This window comes from Hyposmocoma kahamanoa, unplaced genomic scaffold, assembly GCF_003589595.1.
Source record: "Hyposmocoma kahamanoa isolate Upper Pololo Valley unplaced genomic scaffold, ASM358959v1 84, whole genome shotgun sequence".
Taxonomy (NCBI): Eukaryota; Metazoa; Arthropoda; class Insecta; order Lepidoptera; family Cosmopterigidae; genus Hyposmocoma; species Hyposmocoma kahamanoa.
Genome location: NW_020654229.1, coordinates 233220 through 255633, shown reverse-complemented (window position 1 = coordinate 255633; position 22414 = coordinate 233220). Strand labels below are relative to the sequence as shown.

At 36.7% G+C, this 22414-nt stretch overlaps 2 protein-coding genes across 3 annotated transcripts in view; one reads left to right on the top strand and one right to left on the bottom strand.

Moving 5' to 3' along the window:
* Window positions 1–3088, bottom strand: part of LOC113234371 (zinc finger protein 782-like) — a 20425-nt gene extending 17337 nt beyond the window's left edge. The window contains exons 1-3 of the mRNA XM_026469681.1: window positions 2981–3088; window positions 2442–2576; window positions 34–572 (exon numbers count right to left, since the gene is read on the bottom strand). Coding sequence (XP_026325466.1) covers window positions 34–572; window positions 2442–2576; window positions 2981–3088 — 782 coding nt within the window. The remainder of the gene's footprint in view (window positions 1–33; window positions 573–2441; window positions 2577–2980) is intronic.
* A 2104-nt stretch (window positions 3089–5192) lies between these two features.
* Window positions 5193–22414, top strand: LOC113234507 (zinc finger protein 436-like). Of its 2 annotated transcripts, XM_026469846.1 has the most exons (11): window positions 5194–5414; window positions 6753–6890; window positions 8986–9141; window positions 11514–11630; window positions 12554–12664; window positions 14250–14351; window positions 17273–17374; window positions 17709–17804; window positions 18214–18402; window positions 19522–19593; window positions 22141–22414. In XM_026469846.1, exons 1-11 carry the CDS (start codon window positions 5271–5273, stop codon window positions 22297–22299), a joined length of 1386 nt encoding a protein of 461 aa, XP_026325631.1. In that variant the 5' UTR covers window positions 5194–5270; the 3' UTR covers window positions 22300–22414. The 2 variants fall into 2 exon arrangements, with proteins under 2 accessions (XP_026325632.1, XP_026325631.1); XM_026469847.1 differs by lacking the exon at window positions 14250–14351 and having other exon boundaries at window positions 5193–5414.

The window sequence follows — 22414 nt, the reverse complement described above, 5'->3', positions numbered from 1 at the left end:
TCAGTCATGAACCCTTTAAAGCATTTATCACACTTGAATACACTATTTTTATAATTCAAAGAGTTTTTTCTACACAACACCTCCTCAATCTGCTGTTCTTTTGTCAACACTATCATCTCTATATCACTGCCCTTATCAAAATTGTCATCATCAATTAAATTATCAAAATTGTCAAATTCCATTGGTACATCACCAATGTCCTCAATGTTGTTTTCATCCTTGATCTTCATATTTTCTAAATCAATTGAATTTTTACATTTCCTTTTACGCTTTTTACTTTTTTTCATCATATTTGACAATGGTATTTCATCGCTGTTGGAGTCAAAATTGTCTTGTTCCAGTTTTACCGTATTTATGTTGTCTATACCATCAAGTCTGTCATCTAATTTGGGTGATTTCTCAATATCATCATCTACGTTGTTAATGTCGGTGATATTATTGTCACTTTCATCAGACTGTTCCTGTTTTACAATGCGGCTTATGTTTATTAAATCATTATACACTATTGAGGTGTATGGCTGAATGAGATTGTGTGTTTCACGATCTATGTTGTGAACATAATCTGTAGTTAGCTGAAATGGAAGAAATACACAAAAATATATTGTACGCAGTAAATAACTCTTAAATGCTGAATAAGTATTTTTGTATATTATTTATTTATTTACTCAATTATTTCAGGCAACATGACTCATGTACTAAACTAAATAACTAATCTACACGAATGGCACTTGTCGGCGACGTGTGGCGCAATCTGGTGTAAGTAACTGGCCGCGGAATTGCCGATATATGACACCCCTTGGCCTAGACTCTTCCTTCATAAAGGTTGTTCGGTCGGCACTCTCACCACAAACTAATTAAAATTCACGTTGTGACGGGACTCTAACAGCTCGTCTCTCACTACGCCATTATCTCCTCAGACTTTGTGGAGTAACGTAGTCGCGACAGTTACAGCAGCGTCGTCGGTATGGCCGGATGGAGCAAAAAGTTCGATTCTGTTGGTGCTGTGCCACAGGTTAAGGCTGATGGGCTTCCTCTTCCACATCACCACCTCTGTGAAGCCTTCCTTGTCGCACTGGTCTGTCTGTTTCTGTGGTTTTGCAACTTCAGAGACAGGAACACGGGGATTGCTTTTACTATTAGCCGATTGCCGCAGCTGGAGTTTCGAAGTGGCGGGTCGGCTGGTAGAACCGGCTACAGCGGCATATGCATATGCAGGGGCTGATACGCGTCACACGCGATGGCAGCAGTGACAGGTGACGTAACCATTTATGCCTACTCGACACTTCTGATGGATACATTATGCGCTCCATGACGCGTGTTTACATTAGAGGCTTCTGGTGACTACATACCAAATCAGCATGGCTTTATAACGTAACTTGGACACGCAGCTTAGTTATGGTGTTATCTGAAGCCTCAAATCTACACTGCAACTCAGCCAGGCTTAACTTCAAGAAAGTAATATCCTTCTGCTTCATTATGCGGGCAATAATTTTAGTGATCTCACTCATTGTAAATGGCTTGACAGGGATGTATGATCAAATTCAGCTTTCACGGAATGTGTTGGTTTAAATATTCATACATCTAACCCCAAGCTACGTTTTAAAAGCAGGGACTGTAGATTCCCTGTAACTCTAGCACACCTTGGGCAACAATAAGCTTTATGTATGGAACCCAGTATGGAACTTTTTACGCCCAATAGAGGGCAGCACTAGGTAAGGAGATGCACAGGAGTTTCATGAATCTTGTGGCAGAATCTACATTCTCTGTTTTCTCTCTGCCCAATAATTGACATGTTGACTGTGAACTAGCAACCGGTACTATCTCAATTTTCTAAAGATTTCACTTTTTAATACCATTTTATACTATTTCATACTCTGCGGCATTGCAAGAAATTCCATTGTTTTTAATAACATGTGTAATAAAAATATTTAAAAACTACGTATTTTTATTTAATAAGCCTGATGCTATTTAAATGATGCAAACAAGTCTTTTCTTCATCCTGTAAACTTGTCAAAATTAAGATAGACAGGTTGCCAGTCCACAATTGATATGCTTGTTCAAGTCACAACGCCCTATTAAGGCTCTAGTCAGCATTCTGATGCCATTCCTGTCCAGTGAAAGAGCTTCCCTACAGTGTGTAGCACTGTAGGCAGCTATGAGGGCTGTTGAATGCTCAAGACTCTTAGTCTGCAAGGCAGAGATAATGGCCCACCATGTCTCTCTAACTTAAGTTTAATGTATACATTATACTTATCCAAATTTTGTATAAAAGTAGATATTGTACTTGAATAATAGTTAATTGTGATCTAGACACAGCTTTTAACTTCTCCAAGAATACTCAACCTGCTGAAGCATCCACAATAAAATATTATGATCGCATCTATAACAGATAATTCAACCTTCACTTCTATAGAATCTATGAATAGTGAGTTGTATCTCACCAAATGCCCTTGTAAAATAGCGTAGTGCAATAATTCTTGAGCATTGCGGCACCTCTGCTGGAACAGAGCGCTTTTCTGCAAATGTACCAGGCAAAAGCTGCAGAGCTGCTGGGGAAGGCTGTCCGATGAAGTCATCTGTTGAAAGAAATGACACAAAATAAATACTTTACTTTTTTTCAATATTTATAACTTTTTCAGATATTAAGCCCCCAGATTGTTAAATATTCTTTATTGGAAATTGAGAACCTCTTTTATTAGATCTTAAGTTTGAGATTGAATCTGTGGCTTCGAATTATGCATGCGAGTAGCCATTATATTGAATTTAAAAAATGTTTCAAAAGCAGTTTTTGCAATCTTTTCAAATATAAAATAAATAATGCCAATAAATCACAAAACTCTTTTCTTTAATCAATACTCAAAAGTTAACGATATAAACTTTTTGTTATTGTCATAAGACGCAAAAGCTTCGGTTTCGGAGAAAAAACACTGCACTAGCATTAGTAAGCCGTTAAATGAATAAATTTCCGACGAACACTTGCCTGTATGCCTGTGACCATTTCGTACGGGCTAACGAGGTCGTATTTATACATATTGAACAGTTTCGCGTCTGTGGCGAGGCAAGCACGGCACGCAAGCAAATCCTCCATGATTTTTGAAAGAGTTTCATACAAAATGTATAAAAAAAATATAATTTAAACGTTGAAACCACAAAATACTTGGTTGGACATTATTTTGATGACATTGCACTTGTTTTGACGAATATCATCATTGGCAACGTGTGTAAGAAGGATAGTAATATGTTTTAAATAGCGTCCCTGGTTGCTATTAATATAAGACAAAGTAAAAGAAAATAAGCGCGTCAACGACAAGTTTAATCTTCAAAAATTCCTTTGTCTTTGATCTATAGTGTGGTTAGTAGAAAAATTTTGTTATCGAATTTATGCCTTGAAATTGTTTGCTTTTTAATCGGTTTGAAAAAAAGAGGTCATACGTTCGGCTATATGTATGTTTTCCGATTGCTCCGAATTGGGGACCGATCTTGAAAATTCTTTTTTTGTTCGAAAGGGTGCTCTCTCGTGGTGGTCTCATTGTTACCAAGTCAGAATTTGATGTCCAATCCCATGGAAATCAAGGAAAATCCTTAAATTTGAAATGCTTGACCTACACTGCCACTCAGCTCACCGATTTTTCTATCAATTGTGGATTGATTTTCGTCTATTATAAATTACTAATTATTTTCCGCAAATGAAAGTCGACTTTTCATTTAACACATTAGATGTTATCAACAAATCATCGTCACCATGACAACCAGAAAAAAGTATAAAATGTACGAAGGCGTCCGTAACTGTCCTATTGTCACAAAAAAGTCAGAATTTGATGAGGGGATCCCATGGAAATCGAAAAAAGCTGATAAGCAAACTTTTGAGGTCGGTTTTTTTGCAGTGATAAAGTTACAATTATGTAAACAGTTTTACACTTTGGCTTTATAAATATTTGGTTATAGTCATTAGAGGGAGCGATCCTAATTAGTTTGTTCGGGAAAATATACATCGGTCTTTAAATTCTTTTAGTTCCTTAGTTCAGTGGGGTCTGGGAATTGGAAAAGAATAGGAACCGTTTCGATCTTTGAAGGACACGGAATGAAATTATCCGCACGAACGATTTATAGATTTAAATAGGAATGTTTTATTGTATTCCCCCTTTGCTATTTTATTCTAGTTTTGTGTTTTTTCGAATAAAGATTTTTTTGTATTTATAATTATTTTCTTTGTAATTTTTATAAATAAATTATTACATTGAAATAAACTACAGAAGCCTTAAACAAGTTGATAGAAGCTAAGTGGTACCGTGGGTTGATGAAAAAAGTCAGAAAACCATATTTTTATAAGTTATGGTCAAAAGGCATGAATTTTCACACGTTATTTGATTTTTAGTTCAGGACTTAATCATGTATAAAACATATTGTATGTGTGTGTGTGTGTGTGTGTGTGTGTGTGTGTGTGCGCGCGTGTGTGCGTGTGTGCGCGTGAGTGTGTGAGTGTGTGTGTGTGTGTGTGTGTGTGTGTGTGTGTGTGTGTGTATGTGTGTGCGTGCGTGCGTGTGTATGGCCATCCTTCAATTACTATAGTCTATTCCAATCAATTTTAAACAAAAAGTAAACCAACCTGTTTGGTTAAATCGAATAAGTAATGCTTTCACGTATATTTCGAAGATTTCGACTTGATGTCTCATCACTTTTTCCAACAATATTCATTTGAATAGCATGGTAAAATCGTAATTGAAAAATGATAGTCCAAAAGTGAGGTTATTTTTCATTTATACTTCTATGATTTGTCTGTGGTTACATTGCGCTGTACGAAAAAAAAACATTCTATTAAAGTTTTTGTAATCAATTAATAAATCGAAAATTTCAAACATAATCGAACGAGTATCTAAGTGTAAGGATTTGAAGGAAGATTTAAAATTAAGATTTCGGAAATTTGTAATATATACTTTTATAGGTTATGCATTGTCACTATTTTCACGTAAGGAAAACTGCTAATATGATTCAATTAAGCAAATCGGTTCATTCTATTAATTAATCGGTTTGTAATTGGCATTACAATTAATTGGCCATCACTAAGCCGTCTATGGTCGGGTCAGTGATGTTTACTTTTTGTTTAAAATGGATTGAAACCAAGTATAACGTTGAGCATTAAAATTATCGATATCTCCATAACAAATGTACACATCACTATACTTATACCACCACAGAAAATAAAATGGCGTCCCGTTGAAGATTCTACAGCGAAGAAATAATTGACGAGATTTTCATATTCTGTGGCGAAAATGGACGACACTTTTTATTGCTCGTTCGTTAGCGCCGATTATATAGTCTGTGATTGCGGTGAAAGCTTTTCCGGCGAACAAATGCTAAAAGAACATTTGGAAAAAGGACATATCAAACAGGAAATAAAACTGGTCCCGCGGAAGGTTAGTATAATTCAGGCAATTGCCTTTTGACGCCGATATTACTGTTTATTTATATATTTACTAATGAAACTTTGAAAAAGTTTGAAAAACTTTTTCGCAAATTTTATTTTGCTTTAAATTTCTGTAAGTATCCAAGGATACCATTGCAGAAGGACTATAAATGTCGCAATATTAATTTTTCCAACTTTTGGTATCCTGCAAATGAAAATGGGGCGCCAAGGTTATCTTCCGGCGAATTACTGGCTTTTAGATATAGCTCAATTACGCGCTAGTTAGTTTTGAAACCATAATTATAAAATGAACCAGGCGGTAACAAATAGGCACCATAAAAACTACAAAATTTTTTAAATAGTTTTTTAAGTTTTGGATATTCATTCTCATAAGAATTTACAATTCCCTTAAATGGGACGTTACGGACTATAACTAAAACATTAATAAGTATATTTTGCATATATAAACATGCTGCACTCTTAATTATTAGTAATAACTTAAATGTGACCCAAAGACGTGATATGTGTTACACAGATCATTTTATAGATATGGTAACTTTTCGGGTACAGATCTATAGTACGATATGTTTTATGTGTTGTTGCTTATTTGATTATTTTGGTTGAATAAATGCATTTTAAAGACATTTTTGAATTTATAAGTTTTTTTAGTTTCCTTTATTATTTATTTATTTTTTTATTATTTATTAGGGAGTTCGTTGTAGATTTTAGCACTTTCATATGTAATATTTATTTTGCCATAGTTTGTCCGAGATGGACACAATACAAGTTTATTTACATTTCTTAGGCGCTTCGATAATACCCATATTTTTGTGTTTGTATTTAAATAAAAAAGTTTTTAATTTATGTTTTGAATAGACTATCTATACTGTATGTTTGTGCTATCTTTTGTTTCAAATTCTCATTATTACTTCATTGTTAGTATTTAATTACTTATTGAGCATTGGCTATATAGCCATCAGCTTAGAGAGATAAATACTTAACAAATACTTAAAAAAACTGTAACCACCTAATATCAGTACAGAGTACTAAAATTGGAATTGTTACCGGAAAGCGCGCGAAACCGGATTCATCCCCTTAGTTTGCCACCCTTAGAGGTGGAATATTTACCTCAAATTTAAATGGGATCAGTACTGAGGTACCCTCTTTCCAACAAAACATGAATCATCAAGATCGATTCACAAGTGCCGGAGTAACTGCATAACATTTGCAAAAGAAAATACAATCGAATTGAGAACCTCCACACACACAAGCACACACACACGCACACACGCGTTGTACATGTAAATTTTCATCCTCTAAAAGTATGTGGTATAATGTTGTGTTATAGCCTGTACAAGTCCGAAAGTCTCCACTGAAGAAGAAGGAATTGCAGCCTGTGGTGGTGTACGCCCAGGACCAACGGCAGGTGTACCTCACCATGAAAGAGGTGCGACCCCCAGACATGCAGACTGTTATCATCCAAATGGTGAGGTTATTATTATTACAATGGCTTATTCAAGGTTTGCGCTGCTCCGCACTACTGCAACCATCAATACATCTGTTGTAACAGTCATTACTTATGACTCGGATTCAAGGCCAACAGAATTGTGGAATTAAATACTATAAAAATAAAAGGACATTTATTTCTCCACAAAACAGGAAGCACGATACTTAAAAACTAATACAAAATATAATGGAGTGATGAGGTAAAATTTTTACACATGAAAATATCATTTTTAAGCTACTGCTCGTTCACTACGCTGACCTCCCTGAGAAGAACAAGCAAGAAACTCTAGGGATTGCTCTTTTCAAATTTAAACTTACATGCTGTAGATTACATTTTGAATCATATCTGTGTGGAATCTAGACCCTTGTTGTTTTTCCATACATCTTTATCTAACACATACTCTTCAATTTTGTAATATGACTTTTCAATTAACTAGTAATCAGTTAAAGTTTAAAGGCTGTCATGTAAAGTTAAGTTTAAAATTTTGTGCTGCCAGTGGCTTTAATTGGGGACCAGTTGTTACTCAATTTCTGTAGATCTGTACCTAGGTGTCATTGCTCACATCGTTTATTAAAGTAAACGTTTTTTAGTGGGGGTGGTAGGTCATTCCAGCACTTACTCGCTGCGAAACGAAAGCTGCCCCTGTACAAAGCTAACCGAGAGGAAGTTAATAACTGGTGATGTAGGTACAGCATATTATCGGACATTTCCATTGTGTAACTGATCACGCCAGCTAAGTCTTTGGGCCACATACCGGGAGTCGACGAAACTCTCAAGGTGCACCAGATCGTTTAATTTTAAAATAATATTTTTTTTTCACTATTATTAATAAATTGTAGATATTTCATAATTACAATGTTTTTATAACAAAAAACCCGACCTTAAAAGTTCTTATAATTACATCTATTTGCCAGTGTTATTGAAATCGGTTACTAAATTTAAACTACAACTACTGACGTAACCTCTTTCCAACAAAATAATAATCATCCAAATCGGTTCACAAATGCCGGATGCGGATGCGGAGTTATCACGTACAATGTCTACAAAAAAATAACATACAGACGAATTGAGCCACGAGATAGAGAACCTCCTCCGTTTTTGAAGTCGGTTAACAATAACAGTTCATTAAACATAGTACTATACCTAAAATTAATTTAGTTAGTTCGGACCCAATGATAATTTTGCAGAACATTCAAATAAAATAAAAATAGGCTGTCAGACAAGATTTTTTGAAAAAACAGGAAAGTAATCATAAATAAAAAAATATACATCATCACCTCAAAAGTAATTCTTCCCCTAGTTTGCCACCCTTAGAGGTGGATAAATGGGACCACTACTGAGGTACCCTCTTTTCAACAAAAAAAGAATCTGGTACTGTAAATACTGGTAGCTGTAAAGGTACTAACTGGGTGATAAATCTGTAATAGATTTCTCATAGATGGCGCTACGACTAAAAAGTCGTTGAAAGATCAAGTACAAAGACACGACGCAAGCACATAGAGAAATTCGTGAGGTCCGTTGGTTCGTTCCGTGGCTTAGTTGGTATAGCGTCTGACACGGTATGCAAGAAGACGTCGGTTCGAATCCGACCGGATCGAAGGAATTTTTTCTGAGTGTTTTTTCTGAGTGTTCGATCTTTGTATTAATAATTATAAAAAAAGATTCTTCAAAATCGGTGCACATATTTACGGAGTTAGTGCGTAACAAAAAATGCAATATATAACAAAAAAGATTCATAACAAAAAAGCGTTTTGTATATAACAAAAAAAAATACAGTCGAATTGAGAGCCTCCTCCTTTTTTAAAGTCGATTAATAAGCAATTAAAATGATTGCATCTTAATTGGTAATTTTTTGTTTTTATTCAACTGTATTCAATAAAAAATTGTCAAAACTAGGCTTGCAAATTTAATAGAATATTAAACGGCACACGGGCACGGCACGCACAAACATAGTGCAATCAATTTCCAACTGTGTTTTGATGCTGTAGTCAGGGTTATCAGCTTATGTAGAAAATCAGTTGTGACAAATTTGTGCTTTTTTATTTTCTTGTTCAAGTTTCAACGTTTATTTCAGCCTTCATCAGAAGAGTCAGGCATTAAAACAGAAGCTGACATAAAACAAGAGCTGGTGTACGAAGTTCCTTGCTTGGAAGGCCAGGATGGCATCCAGTACGTGCTGGAGACTGCGGATGGACAGGTTGTTGAGGAAGTTCTCGAGGATAAGATACAGGTGAGGTCATGGTGGTCGAAAAGGCTCGAGCCTTTTAGCCCTAAATTTAAAGTTTGCGAGTCTTTTTTAAAGGCGGACTCACAAAAGAGTTCGAAAAGGCTCGAGCCTTTTAGAACTAAATTTAAAGCTTGCGAGCCATTTTTAAAGGCGGACTCACAAATCAGTAGTTCTAAAATTGCTCACTATAAAAGGGTTTGAGGCTTTTTTAGGCCGAGGCTTTTTTTAAAGCCTTTTTAGAAGACTGGCGTTAGCGGTCAAAAAGGCTCGAGCTTTTTAGCCTTTTTTAAGACTCACCGCTTTATAGTGATGGCTACAATATTAATAATAATAAATGGATAACAATAAATATGTCACTACATATTCACACAACGCTATCTAGTCCCAAAGTAAGCAAACTAAAGCTTGTGTTATGGATACTAGACAACCGATAAACAAACATATACATTTATAGACACAGAACAAATTATCATGTTCATTACACAAACATTTGTCCTCGGTGGGAATCGAACCCACGACCTCTGGATTAGCAGTAAGGATTACTAACCACTACGCCACGACGCCACTATTCTAAAAAGGCTTTAAAAAAGCCTAGGCCTAAAAAAAGCCTCAAGCCCTTTTTTTAGTGAGCCATTTTAGAACTACTGTTTTGGGAGTCCGCCTTTAAAAAAGACTCGTAAGCTTTAAATTTAGGGCTACAAGGCTTGAGCCTTTTTGACGGCTAGCAAAAGCCATAAATACAATTAGCCTCGAGGGCTTGAGAGTTATTTAGCTTTTTAGCCTTCTAGCCATCGCTATAAAGCGGCGAGTCTTAAAAAAGGGCTAAAAGGCTCGAGCCTTTTCGACACTGTAGGTGAGGATCATTTTGTTTTTGTGTGGAAAATATTTTTAAAAGAGATCATAGTTTTTAATGACCACGTGCCCCAAGTCCAACAGCCTCCCTACTTGTAACACGTTTGTCACAGTTAACATGATAATAATATATATTTATTTATCCCCACAATACAAAAGAAAGTAACATTACAGTAGAGAACATATTATACATACACTTGAGTAATGTATTGTGGGAGACGGGAGCCCAAACTAAGCAGAGTTTGTAATATATACAACCCCTAAGATGTCATCAACAGACTTGAAACTATTTTTAACCCTGAAGATACATATGTTAAGCCTACAGGGATTGTGTTACAGTATCTCATTTTTAGTAGCATTATCATCTTTTTAGTAGAAAGAATTCGTCCAGAGAAGTATTGTCACCTTACCTATTTTTGCCGCCAAGCAGTAATTACTGTGTTCCGGTGTCTAAGGGTAGGGCATTGCAGGCACATGGGTCAATTTATGTATCAGGGTGACGGACGCAGTGGCAGTGTCCCTACGACCTTTGAGTTTTAAAGCTCTGAGTGGCATTGCAACTGTTATGGACAGGCGTGTCGCTTACCATCAGGCCCACGACTTGTTCGTCCCGCCACTTGGTATTATTAGAAAAAAAAACTCTTCACCACTGTTTTATGAAAAACAGCACCATAACTTTCGAATGACAAAACTATTTCCGATTCAGTCAATTAAATAACCGATCGTCTCTTAAATACAGACGAACAGACAGACACGACGAAACTATGAAGGTTTCTAAATTGACTAAACATGTAAGACACGGTGACAGAAAATTACATTGGTATTGTTAGGCAATTTTTCATCACACTTGCTCGTAAATAGTATGATTGCATTGTGGCTAACTTGACTATAATGCCCCAAATAAAAACCTCGGGCCTTTTTTCTTCCCATTACAGCCATGGTTGGGAAGTTGGGTAGGAGATTTTTTTTAAATTGGAGCACGACATTCTTCCTTACATAGGTCAGGTTCAAGTTCAAACAAGGAGGTTCAAACAAAAGGTGATCTAAACAGAAATTTAATTGCTATTTAGCCACGTACTACTTAAGAATTTGATTTTAATTTTTTTCTGTATAAAACTTAGCAAATTTTTTTTACAATCCTTGATGGCTGTATGCGTCTTTGCTTTTTACAACATTTTAATTCGAGTTGTTATCTATGGAATAATAGCCAGTTGCTGGCCATCTGCTGGCCATCTGTTGATAAAAAAAAACATAAAACCCGCCATTTGCAAAATCCATATACTGTTGCGTTTTATTTATTCATACAAGAAATAAACATTGTTTTTATTTCCTCGCAAATGTGATGAAAGACATTGTATCTATCACGGATGGTAACAAAATACAAAACTCGAGCTATTAAAACCTCAGTCGTTATCTTCGGGCTTCTGATGGGGGTCCATTAGAAGCCCGAAGACAAAGACGTTAGTAATTTCTCGTTTGACGTCCTTAATACAGAATGTACTATTACATGTTTGCCAACGCAGACGGACGACGCGGTCGCAGCGCTGGCTGCAGCGTCGGCGCAGAGCCCCCTCACGAGCGACCACGACTACAACAATCGACCTCCTGCTGCACTCGACTTCTGTTACTTCTGCGACAAGGTGCGTTAGCTCCTTTAATAGTACATTATTGCAAAGGTCTTGAAGTAAAGGATTGCCGGACGAGTGTGAGTTACAAGTTACATTGTATTAATACGAGTCAAGCAGTCTCCGTATCCGCTGAGGCATATATAGTGCTTTTCTCAAACAATGTGAGACTACATAAAAGACTACATTGTATTTTATACAATGGTTGGATAATGAGGGTTCTTAAAGCAGAGTACCGTGATTAAGCCTAGGCCTAAGTAATAGGTACGAGATGTTAAGACCTAATTGTGTCATGATTACGTACAATACTTTTTCTCCGAAAATAAAATAATGGAACACAATCTATATTTAATGTATATTTTGTTAACAATCCACGACAACAAACTCAAAAGAAAGTTAAACAAATACAACAAAACAAGATAGAATACGTTTATTATTATCGGAGTATGTGTTTCATAATATACATAGAAATGAGACTCCAGTGACTGATATAAATCTTCTTTTACTTCCTGTCCTTATCCCACGCTAGGTAGGCACAACATGTATTTTTCTTTCGTTGTCCTATCAGCCGTATTTCGATATTCATCTTACACAATGTTCTATAAAGTCACGATTCGCTAACAGGTAGTTTATTTAGTATTTATTTACTGGCGAACACGCAAGATTATATTACATGTGCCCAGTAGGGCACACAGTAGGGTAGCTAAGACTTAAAAATATCTTGTACAACTTAAAAATTATAAATCACTAATAAATTAAATAACAAAATTTTTAAATAATAAAATATTTTAATAAAGTAATGTAGTATCAATGAAATAATGAATCTATATACTAATTATTATAATTGTAGAGCCTAATATGGGGAGATCAGAGTTGTTTTTGTGTTTAACAAAATCTTGCATTGCGTGATAGCAATAATAAGTTTATTATATTTTCAGTGCGGCAAGTGCTTCAACAGCGAGAAATCGGTAACGCGACACGTGCATTACGTGCACGATCGTCCCAGGCAGCAGAAGAAGCTTTGCGATACTTGCGGGAAGTGGCACGTGGTGAGTGCTTACCTCGTCCTATTAGAGTGTCCATCACACACCGGACGGCATTCGGTGTGGTTGGGGTTTTATTACTGTAGTCTGTCCTTTTTGAAGGCGGAGTAAAATGACATTTGCGGGGTTATCAGTTTTCAAAAAAATAAAATTGTGTAGTTGTTATCGACAATTTTATCGATAGATTGTGAAATAAGATAAAATTTTGGCCAAAAATTTCACATCGTTATTGCCACTTTTATTCTTATTTTGTCATTTAGCCTACTAGTATAGAAATCAAGTTTTATTTTCATACATCTTAATAAGAATACGTGCACTTGATTACCTATATTGACTTAAAATGGAAAACTTAAAGTATATCACCTCTTTGTATTTTAAACCGCTTCAAAAAAAAGGAGATTCTCAATTCGACTGTTGTTTTATGTATGTTACGCGATAACTCTGGCATTCGTGGACCTATTTTGATGACTTTTTTGTTGAAAAGAGCGTACTTCAGTAATGGTCCCTTTTAAATGTGAAGAAAATATTCCACCTTTAAGGGTGGCAAACAAGGGTATGAATCGGTTTCGCGCACTTCCCGGTAACCGGTTTTAAGCAAACTTGGCAAATAGATGTAATTCCACAACTTTTGAGGGTGTTTTTTTTAATTAATAGTTTTAATAGTCCTAAATGTAGTGTTATTGAACTAACAAAAATTGACGATTCAAATGTACCTGTGCCCATCAGTTGGACGGATAATTGGCTAATGATAGTTCAAATGAAACAAGTTCGGTTATTTAATGCATAAGCGCAATCAACATTCAATCGATAGTCGATAGAATATTTATCGACTGCAATCACTAGCTGCTCGCAAGCGGGCAACACTTTTGCGAAATGAACTATAATTTTACTCCATCTTCAGAAAAGACAAATAATAGTCCCTTTATATATCTTTCTACATTAGTTTTGATTATACGAGAAGGGCGCTATAACCTGTGCGTGCACAGGAACCTTCTAAGCCAGTTCTGACCCCAGATCAGCCAGTGGACAGGGTTGTCACAGACCTCATCCGATACTCAAGAGTCTAGTGCCTCGGGTGAGCCGCCCCGGGTGCACGCACAGTACCCTATCTATTTTCCAAATAGGTACCGGAGCTGTAGGCACGCTCACGTCCCGTTGCCCATTGCACAACTAGCTGTTGCCACCGCTAAGCCATCAACTCTCAAAGTCCACCACCAAATCTCCTCATTGGTGGCAGAGCTGTAAGGCACGTTCACTTCTCGACGCCGAAAAGCGGCGTCTCTCCAGATCCCAATACCTGACCGGACTGGAGGATGTCTAGCTCATCCTCTACTAGCTCTCCGAGCTAGTGCCGGAGATGCCGGTCGCAGTGTCCGGCGACAATGTCCGGACATAGCTTCCGACTTAAAGGGCAACTCACGAGGCCCGCGCGTCTCCTCGCTTTAGGCCCTTAACTAGACCGCTACTAAGGCGCCCCAGCCACTGACTATTAGAGCAATGGAATTCACTCCATAGAACTACGCTGAGCAACCCCGACTCGAAACAATTATGAAAGTTGATTGAGTAATCTCCCTAAACACTGCCCATGCAGGTTTCGCGAACTTGTTCATTGATCCCCCACGTGCCGCGGCCGCGCGATCACAGCGGTCAGCCCAAGAAGGCCGTCTGCGATATCTGCGGGAAGAACTACGCGGTGAGTATTTTGCTATCTTACCAGGGTCACCTATACCTGGTCGTCAATGTTAAATTTAAAATTTAATTGTAACTTATTTTTAAATCCGACTTTAAAAGATTGTAGAATTATATCTATTTGCCAAGTCTTATTGAAATCGGGTTAACCAGGGTGTGCCTCAGTGTATCCCTTTCCAACAAAAAACAGAATCATCGCATAATATTCTTCGATGTGTAACATATACACAAAAAAATAAAGTCGAATTGAGCTCCTTCTCCTTTTTTGAAGTCGGTAAATAAAAATAGCGACGACATGTTTAATAAATAGTGACGTTATTTTTTATTTTATTTATAATAATTATTTGATTGAATATGATGGCGCTTTTACTACCAATGTATCCATACATTTTTTTTTGTGAAAATAGGCCATTATAGGCTTTTTTTCAAGGCAGAGTAAAATAGCGTTTGCAAGGTTACCAGTTTTCATAAAATTTAAGTTATGTAGTTGTTGTCGACATCTTTATCGATAGATTGTGATTGTTATGTTTCAATGATTACAACTGCATATTATTCTTGTTGCCTTCTTTATTCTTATTTTGACAGTTGGCCTGTTAGTATCGTGATCAATTTTTATTCGTATACAATTTAGTAAGAACAGGTGGATTTGAATATCTACATTGAATTGAAGTGGAAAACTTTAAAATATGTCTCCTCTTTGTATTTTTCGTAAACATAGTTCTAATGCCGTCTATGTATGTATGAACTATATAACTGCCTCCGTGGTCGAACGGTTACCACGCTGCTGGTCTGCCACGCAGAGGTCCCGGGTTCGATTCCCGGGCCGGGAGAAATATTTGTATGGCCTACATTTATTTCTCTCGTGTAAATTGTCATTTCTGTAAATTATTATTTATGTTCATGTGTGTGAAAATATTTTATTTATTTTGTACAAATATACAGTTCTTGTTATACAGGGTGACAGGTTGAACGAGATAAATATTTAAAGAGGCGAATGTGTAGCTCTGATGCTCAAACCGAATATGTAAAAAAATACTACCTTATTTCAATTTTTTTTTTAAGGGAAATACTGCCTCTAACCTTTTGTAATACTACCTTTGTACCTCTGTGCACGCTTTGAATGAAGGGAAATATAAAGGGAAAAATAGTACTCTTTGAATTGGAAGGCTTTACCCGCGGGAGTTTATTTATTTATTTATTACATATTGCTTACAGTCAACCCAAAACGCAATAATAATAATAATAACGCTCACAATCAACATAGCCCCGCACTAGGGAAACCCTGTGTCGCGGGTGCCATGGACACACAATTAGACAACCACAAATTACACCCAAACTCACGAGAGAAATAAATGCAGGCCATACAAATATTTCTCCCGGCCCGGGAATCGAACCTGGGACCTCTGCGTGGCAGTCCGGCATGGTAACCGTTCGGCCACGGAGGCAGTTGAAATATAGTAAGTAATAGTAAGACTTAAAGCTAAATGAGCAATCAATCTTAAGTCAATTACAAAAGTGAATAAAATATGAAAATTGATAAAATTATAAATATAATACCATAAACAATAAATTATTACAGATTAACATTAATGACAAAAAAAATAGATAACATCCATTTGTTATTACATTTTAAACTAACATCTAATACTGCTGTCTCCGGTCAAGGACTCCAGATAGCGTCCAAGTTTGTTTCTGAGCATGCAAAAAGGTCCAATGAGGAGTCAAAGTTAAGCAACTGATTTAGATACCTAAGTGCACGGGGCAGGGGGGCCATCTCACTCACTCTACATCGTGTGGTAGGTACTGCAAATAACCTCATTCTATGAAGAGATTAGTTCTAGCTACCATAAAGCCTACCTTGGACAACAAAAATGGGTTGTATATTATTCCCCGTACCAGACGAAACACACAAGTTACCAGAGCCAAATTGCGTCTCACTTCTAGCATTCTATAACTACCATGCCTAAAATAAATGCTGTGGGATAAAGTAAGGGGTAACATCCGTACATCTTCTTGTATAAGTTTCGAGCAAATGTCATCTGAATTTTCTCTAATATTTGTGTGCGGTTGTGATGGACGGGGTTCCAAATGATAGCGTTACATTCCAATTTGCTTCGAAGAAAAGAGTTACACAAAAGACTCGACGTGAGGTTGGTTTTTAACGACTTTGATTGTCTTAAGACGAAACCGTGGAGATTGAAAAATTTTTGTGACATGTTCTCGGAGTTCAATTTCCTACCGCTCAGCTGTTCTGTTTCATAGAGTAGCCCAATTAAAGAGTAAGACGGAGAAGAGGACTAATTTTAACTGTTTTCAAAAGAGACTTTTGTGCTCTATATTTTCCAATTTAAAACGGATATTTCAAATTCAAATTCAAAATATTTAATTCAGATAGAAATCCATATTGGTTAGTAATACAAAAACAACTTACACACTAATGTTAGTACCTAATAATAATTACAGGGAAGAGTGTTTATTTGCAACATTCGCTTACAAATAAACACTCTTTTTTGGGTAAACATGAAGGCTGGTCCAGCGCTCAAAAAATGAACCCTGGACCCTGCCTGCAATGACGTTCAGGAGGCTGTTACCGCTGCCACGTAATCTGTGCGCTAAGGAGGCCACCCTTTTCCGTAAAATAGCGGGAAACCCATCTACCTGGGCCACGGCGAACATTTCCGAAGCACTACAGAATCGTGGCAGCCGCAACAGCATCCTGAATACATTATATTATTTATTTGACATTTGTGTTTTAGTTAGTGGACGGCAGTATAGTGGCACGACATTTTTTTTTCTTATGTTTAGGGGTGCATCTTACATATTATTCAGATTAGATACCGGCTACTCGTTTGCCTCTTTGAATCTCGTTCGCCTTGTCACCCTGTATAAGTAATTTATATTGTTATTGTTTGTTTGCCAATGTAGTCAAACGCTGCTCTACGGTACCACCAACGAGTCCACACCGGGGAAAAACCCTACCACTGCACCGAGTGTCCAAAGTCCTTCACCATGCCGTTCTTCCTGCAGGTGAGTGAGACGTTTCAATGCAAGAGTCAGCGCAGGGGATCGTAAAAGGGGTTGAAATCATAGTAAGGCCAATATACAGTAACTGGTTTAATAGAATATTTTTACTTTATAATTTAACACTAAATAATTACAACATTTTTCCAAAAAAGAAACTGACTGATTATAATAATTCGTGATGATATTGTAGGTAGTACATAATTATGTATAAATTAGTAACAAGACAGTTTGTTACTAGCTTTGTAGTGCAGTTTTTTGTCCCTAATAAAATAAAGTTATTTATTATAATAGCTTTGTGTGATGCGGCACGTTGTTGAAACCACGGTCTTCCTTACAGATCCACATGCGCACGCACACAGGCGAACGGCCCTACCAGTGCGGCCAGTGCAGCAAAGCCTTCAGCAGCCGGGCCGCGCTGCTCAGGCACGATCGGGTCAGTATTGTTTCTCTTATAAAAAAACATTTTTTCTACTCCTAATCTCTAATCTGTCAATTATTATTTTGTAAACTATCATAAATTAGTTAGGTTAGTTCTGAATCAAATTCTATCGTCTATGGTACTCGGCACCGAACTGAACAAATATATTATAACGCTGTACACAGAAATATATGAAATATGAGTTTCAAAACAATAACGTCATTTTTGCTAATTAAAATATCAATTAAGACGCTACTCTAACGCCCTACTGCCCCCCGTAGGGCTAGCACAATTGTTACGTTGTGAACCATACGTATTCATGCAAGGAATGATCATTGTATTTATTTTCTCGCAAATATGAGCCCCTCGTTAGTGATTTCACACAATTCCTGATGTTTATAATGACACCATAATTTCCCCGCAGGTCCACTCCGGCGTAAAGCCATACTCCTGTCCCGAGTGCAACAAGACGTTCTCGCAGTCGAACTCGATGAAGCTCCACGTGCGAACGGTCCACCTCAAATTGCCGACGCCTTACAAGAGCGCAGCAAGAAGGCTCAAGGCGCTGCAGAGAAAGGGAAGGGGAGGGGCGGTACAAGAAGTGCACAGCGATGTGAGTACAGCACACCTTTTATTTGAAGTGGACAAAGACCTGGTCATATTAGCCGATACTTAAGAGGGAGCCTGCCAAAAAAGTTTTGACGTTGGCTCCGCCCAAATTTGTGAAACAAATGTATGCCTGAAGTTCGCGTGACATGCGACAAGGAGATGTTGAATTTTGCGCATTAAAAGTACCAAATTCGTTTTAGCGGAATAGCTCTAAAACTAAAGGGATTAAAAAAAAATCCGTAGTGACAGTTGTCGATCATGCATAAATATAATTAATTATCTAATTTTTGTCCTAATAACCTTTAGCATTTCGAGGATGAATCGAAAAAATGTGAATATTAATATGAGGAAACTTCATTGTTTTATGTTTCTGATTAATGTCTATGCTTGAATATATCGTGTAGTTACTCATACAATATTTTATTTTTAACTTTAATGTGGATATACCCCTCTAAAATCAAATCGAAGATTAGGAATTCTTCCTCTGCTCCCTCTTAAATGTAGTCCGTTTCAATCCATTATCCAAGAAATGTAAATCAACTGGTTTGATTCAAATTCTAAAACAATCACTCAATAAATGGAATAAGTAAGATTTTCGAAGATTTCATTTGTCAACATCTGAATGCTGCGAGAGGCTATTGAAATTGAAAAACATCCTAATTTCAACAGGGTAGATGGTTTCTCCGTACCATCAGTTTGGGATCCTGTATTTCCTCTGATGAAAAATCCCAAACCGACATAAGACTGCAGTACTAATTAATATGTTTTAATTTATTCTAATTTCAATTATTAATTAATAATACTTTGAACTTAATAAAAATTCAATCAATAAAATAATTTGTAAAACGTAATGTTATAAATTCTCACAGCTTCACACATCATACATTTTCCTTATTATATTTTTTTCTTTCCCTATTATATCGAAGGATGTCATGTACCGACGTTTCCGAGGCCGGCTACCGAACACCCGCGTTGCGTCACACGTCGCAGATCAATACGTGTAAATAACAATTAGTCATTGGTGTTTTATTGTACTATTAATGTATGTTAGTCTATAAGGTATGTATTTATGGGTCGTTGTAACTTGAATACAAGTAAATAAATATATATTTTTTAATTCCAGTTCGGCGGCCTCCTGCCCGTGACGTATAGACAACTTAAAGAGGAAGGAATTCAAGTGCTTACTGTTAAAAAGGTCAGTTTTATACTTGTGGAGTTTTATTTAATTTATGTTTAATTCATGGTTATTTGCCGTCTGAATGTACGAGGACATGCGTGGTGCCAATAGTTAAAAACAGAACGGGTGATCTTAGTGATCCATGTAACTACCGACCTATTTCCCTGGCTACAATTTTTTCAAACATTTTAGAAAGGTTGATTAACCCTGTGCTCACTGAGCGTATACATTTAAATGATACCCAGTTTGGGTTCCGTCCAGGCCTGTCGACAGTCATGGCAATATTTTGCCCCAAAAATGCCGTAAAACATATGTTAAAGAAAAACATCAGTATACGCGTGCTTCCTAGATTTGGGCCGCGCTTTTGATACAATCAACTACGATTTATTGTGGGAAAAAGTGTCAGAAGCGGGTCTACCAACACAAATAGCCTGTCTGTTGAGGTACTGGTATGGAAACCTATCGTTAGGTGAGGAGACTCAAACTCTGACCCATAAATTTTTTTTAGTTAAATTTTTTTAATGGGTGTATACCTAAATAAGAAACATTTTATTTATTTATGATTATTTATTTATAACATAATTATTACTTTTTTTTATAAAATACACATTTTTTATAAAGGCCAGTTCTTGAACCTGATTCTTTGACCTCGGCCGACCGAGCCGTTGCCGAAGAATACCGACTCTCAGATTAAAAATTTCAAAATTCGCCTTAAGCTCAATTAACATTGGAAGTATATTTTTTTTAACCATTACTCAATGAAGTTTTTCATTATATTTGCTCGTAAACAGAACAGAATACGATCTCAAAAGTTCGTGGAATTACATCTATTTGCCAAGTTTTATTGAAATCGGTTAACGAAAAAGAAAACAAAGACCTTTCCTTTTTTTGCCATAGCGCCATATCGTCTGAGATAGTGCAATTACGCGTAACTAGTATTTGATTATTTCGGTAATGTCGTGGCAACCAAATTAGAGTGACTCACGGGAATTCATTGTTATGAGTCCGTAGACAACATAAACTAATGCTTACTGTGCAAAAATGAAAGTTGCACCTAACCACTGAAATAAGAAAGTAATAACGTTAAATCCCTCTCCTGTAAAATTTGGTTTACTGCAGGTGCGCGCTTTTTACCAATACTACATACGAGTATTTGCATTATCCCCGACGATATGTGAGAAATCTATGAAAGTTTTTCTTCACTAGAGAAGGCACCTTTGCAGCTACCAGCCGCTGGCTGGAGATGTCAGTTTACTAATTATAATTTCATAAAAAACAATTGAATATCATTGTTTCACCACCATCCTGACATTCATTATGTTTGTTGACGATGTCAAACTCGCTTTACCGGTGAAGTGCACCGCGGACTTTGATCTACTCCAAGCTGATATTAACAGCATTTTCGCTTGGAGCCGGTACAACAGCTTGGATATGAATGTTGAAAAGTGTTCAGTGATGTCTTATTCCCGGAGAGATCCAATCCTCAATGAGTACAGCCTCGGTGGCACGACCTTGAACCGTGTGAAGTCTGTTCGTGATTTGGGAGTAAGATTCGATTCTGAACTCAAATATAATGATCATATTATCGATATATGTAATAGTGCTTTGAAAAGTTTTGGCTTCATCAAGCGGCAGTCGTAAGTTTTTTGACCATCGAGAGGCAATTTGTAATTTATATAACGCTTTGTTCGAAGTAAATTGGAAGCTACGTGCGCAGTGTGGGGTCCCCACAATAAACTCTATATAGCAATGTTAGAACGAATCCAGAAATCATTTTTGAGATATTTGTATAGTAAACTTTATGGGTACTATCCTTATATGTACCCTGCACCCTTTATTTTGGGCATGGTGTCGTACAGATCGCTTGAGATCAGGCGAAAACTGGCGCTACTAAAATATATTTTCAACCTAATAAGAGGATGTATAATTAACCCTCCTCTATTGGCTCAAATTACTTTTTTTTATCCCGCCAATCTCACGCTACGTCTTTCGACAGCGCAAATACCCTCTATTCAATTTTCATTTGACCCGCACAGTGACACTATTACGGACACCATTCTTCGAAGCATTGGCCATAATTGAATCATTAAGCAAAACAAATGATATTGACGTGTTCAGCAACACTGAATCAAAATTTGTAACATCCGCTGGTTACTATTTGGAGGCGGTCACCGCCCAAAGCTCTGTGGTCCAAATTCCGCATCCTATCTTTGGCCGGTGATCGACTCAACCTTTTTTGTGACTATGACTTACATGTTTAGTTATAAGTACTGTAAGTGTAAGTTGTACAAACTAAATAAATAAATAAATAAATTCAATAAAACTTAATTACAAATATTTTCAATATTAAACGCCCTTAGCTTAAACAATTCTTGGTTGACTACTTGAAACTGGTATACTGAACATCATTTCCTCGAGTCCTTATAGAAAATTTGAATTAAAAAAAGCGGAGAAAACTTTTTCTTTGACGGTAACTATATTTTTATATTCTAGCCCTTTAAGGATAAAAATGCAAGGTGGCTCGAATTATATAAAAAGATTTACAGGTTTATTTTTTTATTCCAGTTGAATATGCTTAACTACGACAGCGATGAGCGTCTTCAAATCAAGTACACGAACGGCGACGACGACGACGAAGTCGAGTACGAAGATGAAGACGACGAGGACGAGGAAGAGGAGGACGACGAAGCGGACGAGGAGGAGGAGTTGTACAATGTCGTATAATCATCACATGTATAGTGAATCAGAAAATCACGTCAAATAGGCTATTACCTATCAAACATTGCTAAACACACAGGCCTGTATGAATAAATCCATCAGAAGAATTGGTATTGTGATT

Excerpts from the sequence above, each read along its gene's own strand:
- LOC113234507 (XM_026469846.1), top strand. The coding sequence starts at position 5,271 with ATGGACGACACTTTTTATTGCTCGTTCGTTAGCGCCGATTATATAGTC. Across the intron at positions 14,352-17,272 it reads TCTGCGGGAAGAACTACGCG|TCAAACGCTGCTCTACGGTA; the intron begins GTGAGTATTTTG and ends TTGCCAATGTAG. Across the intron at positions 19,594-22,140 it reads AAGTGCTTACTGTTAAAAAG|TTGAATATGCTTAACTACGA; the intron begins GTCAGTTTTATA and ends TTTTTATTCCAG.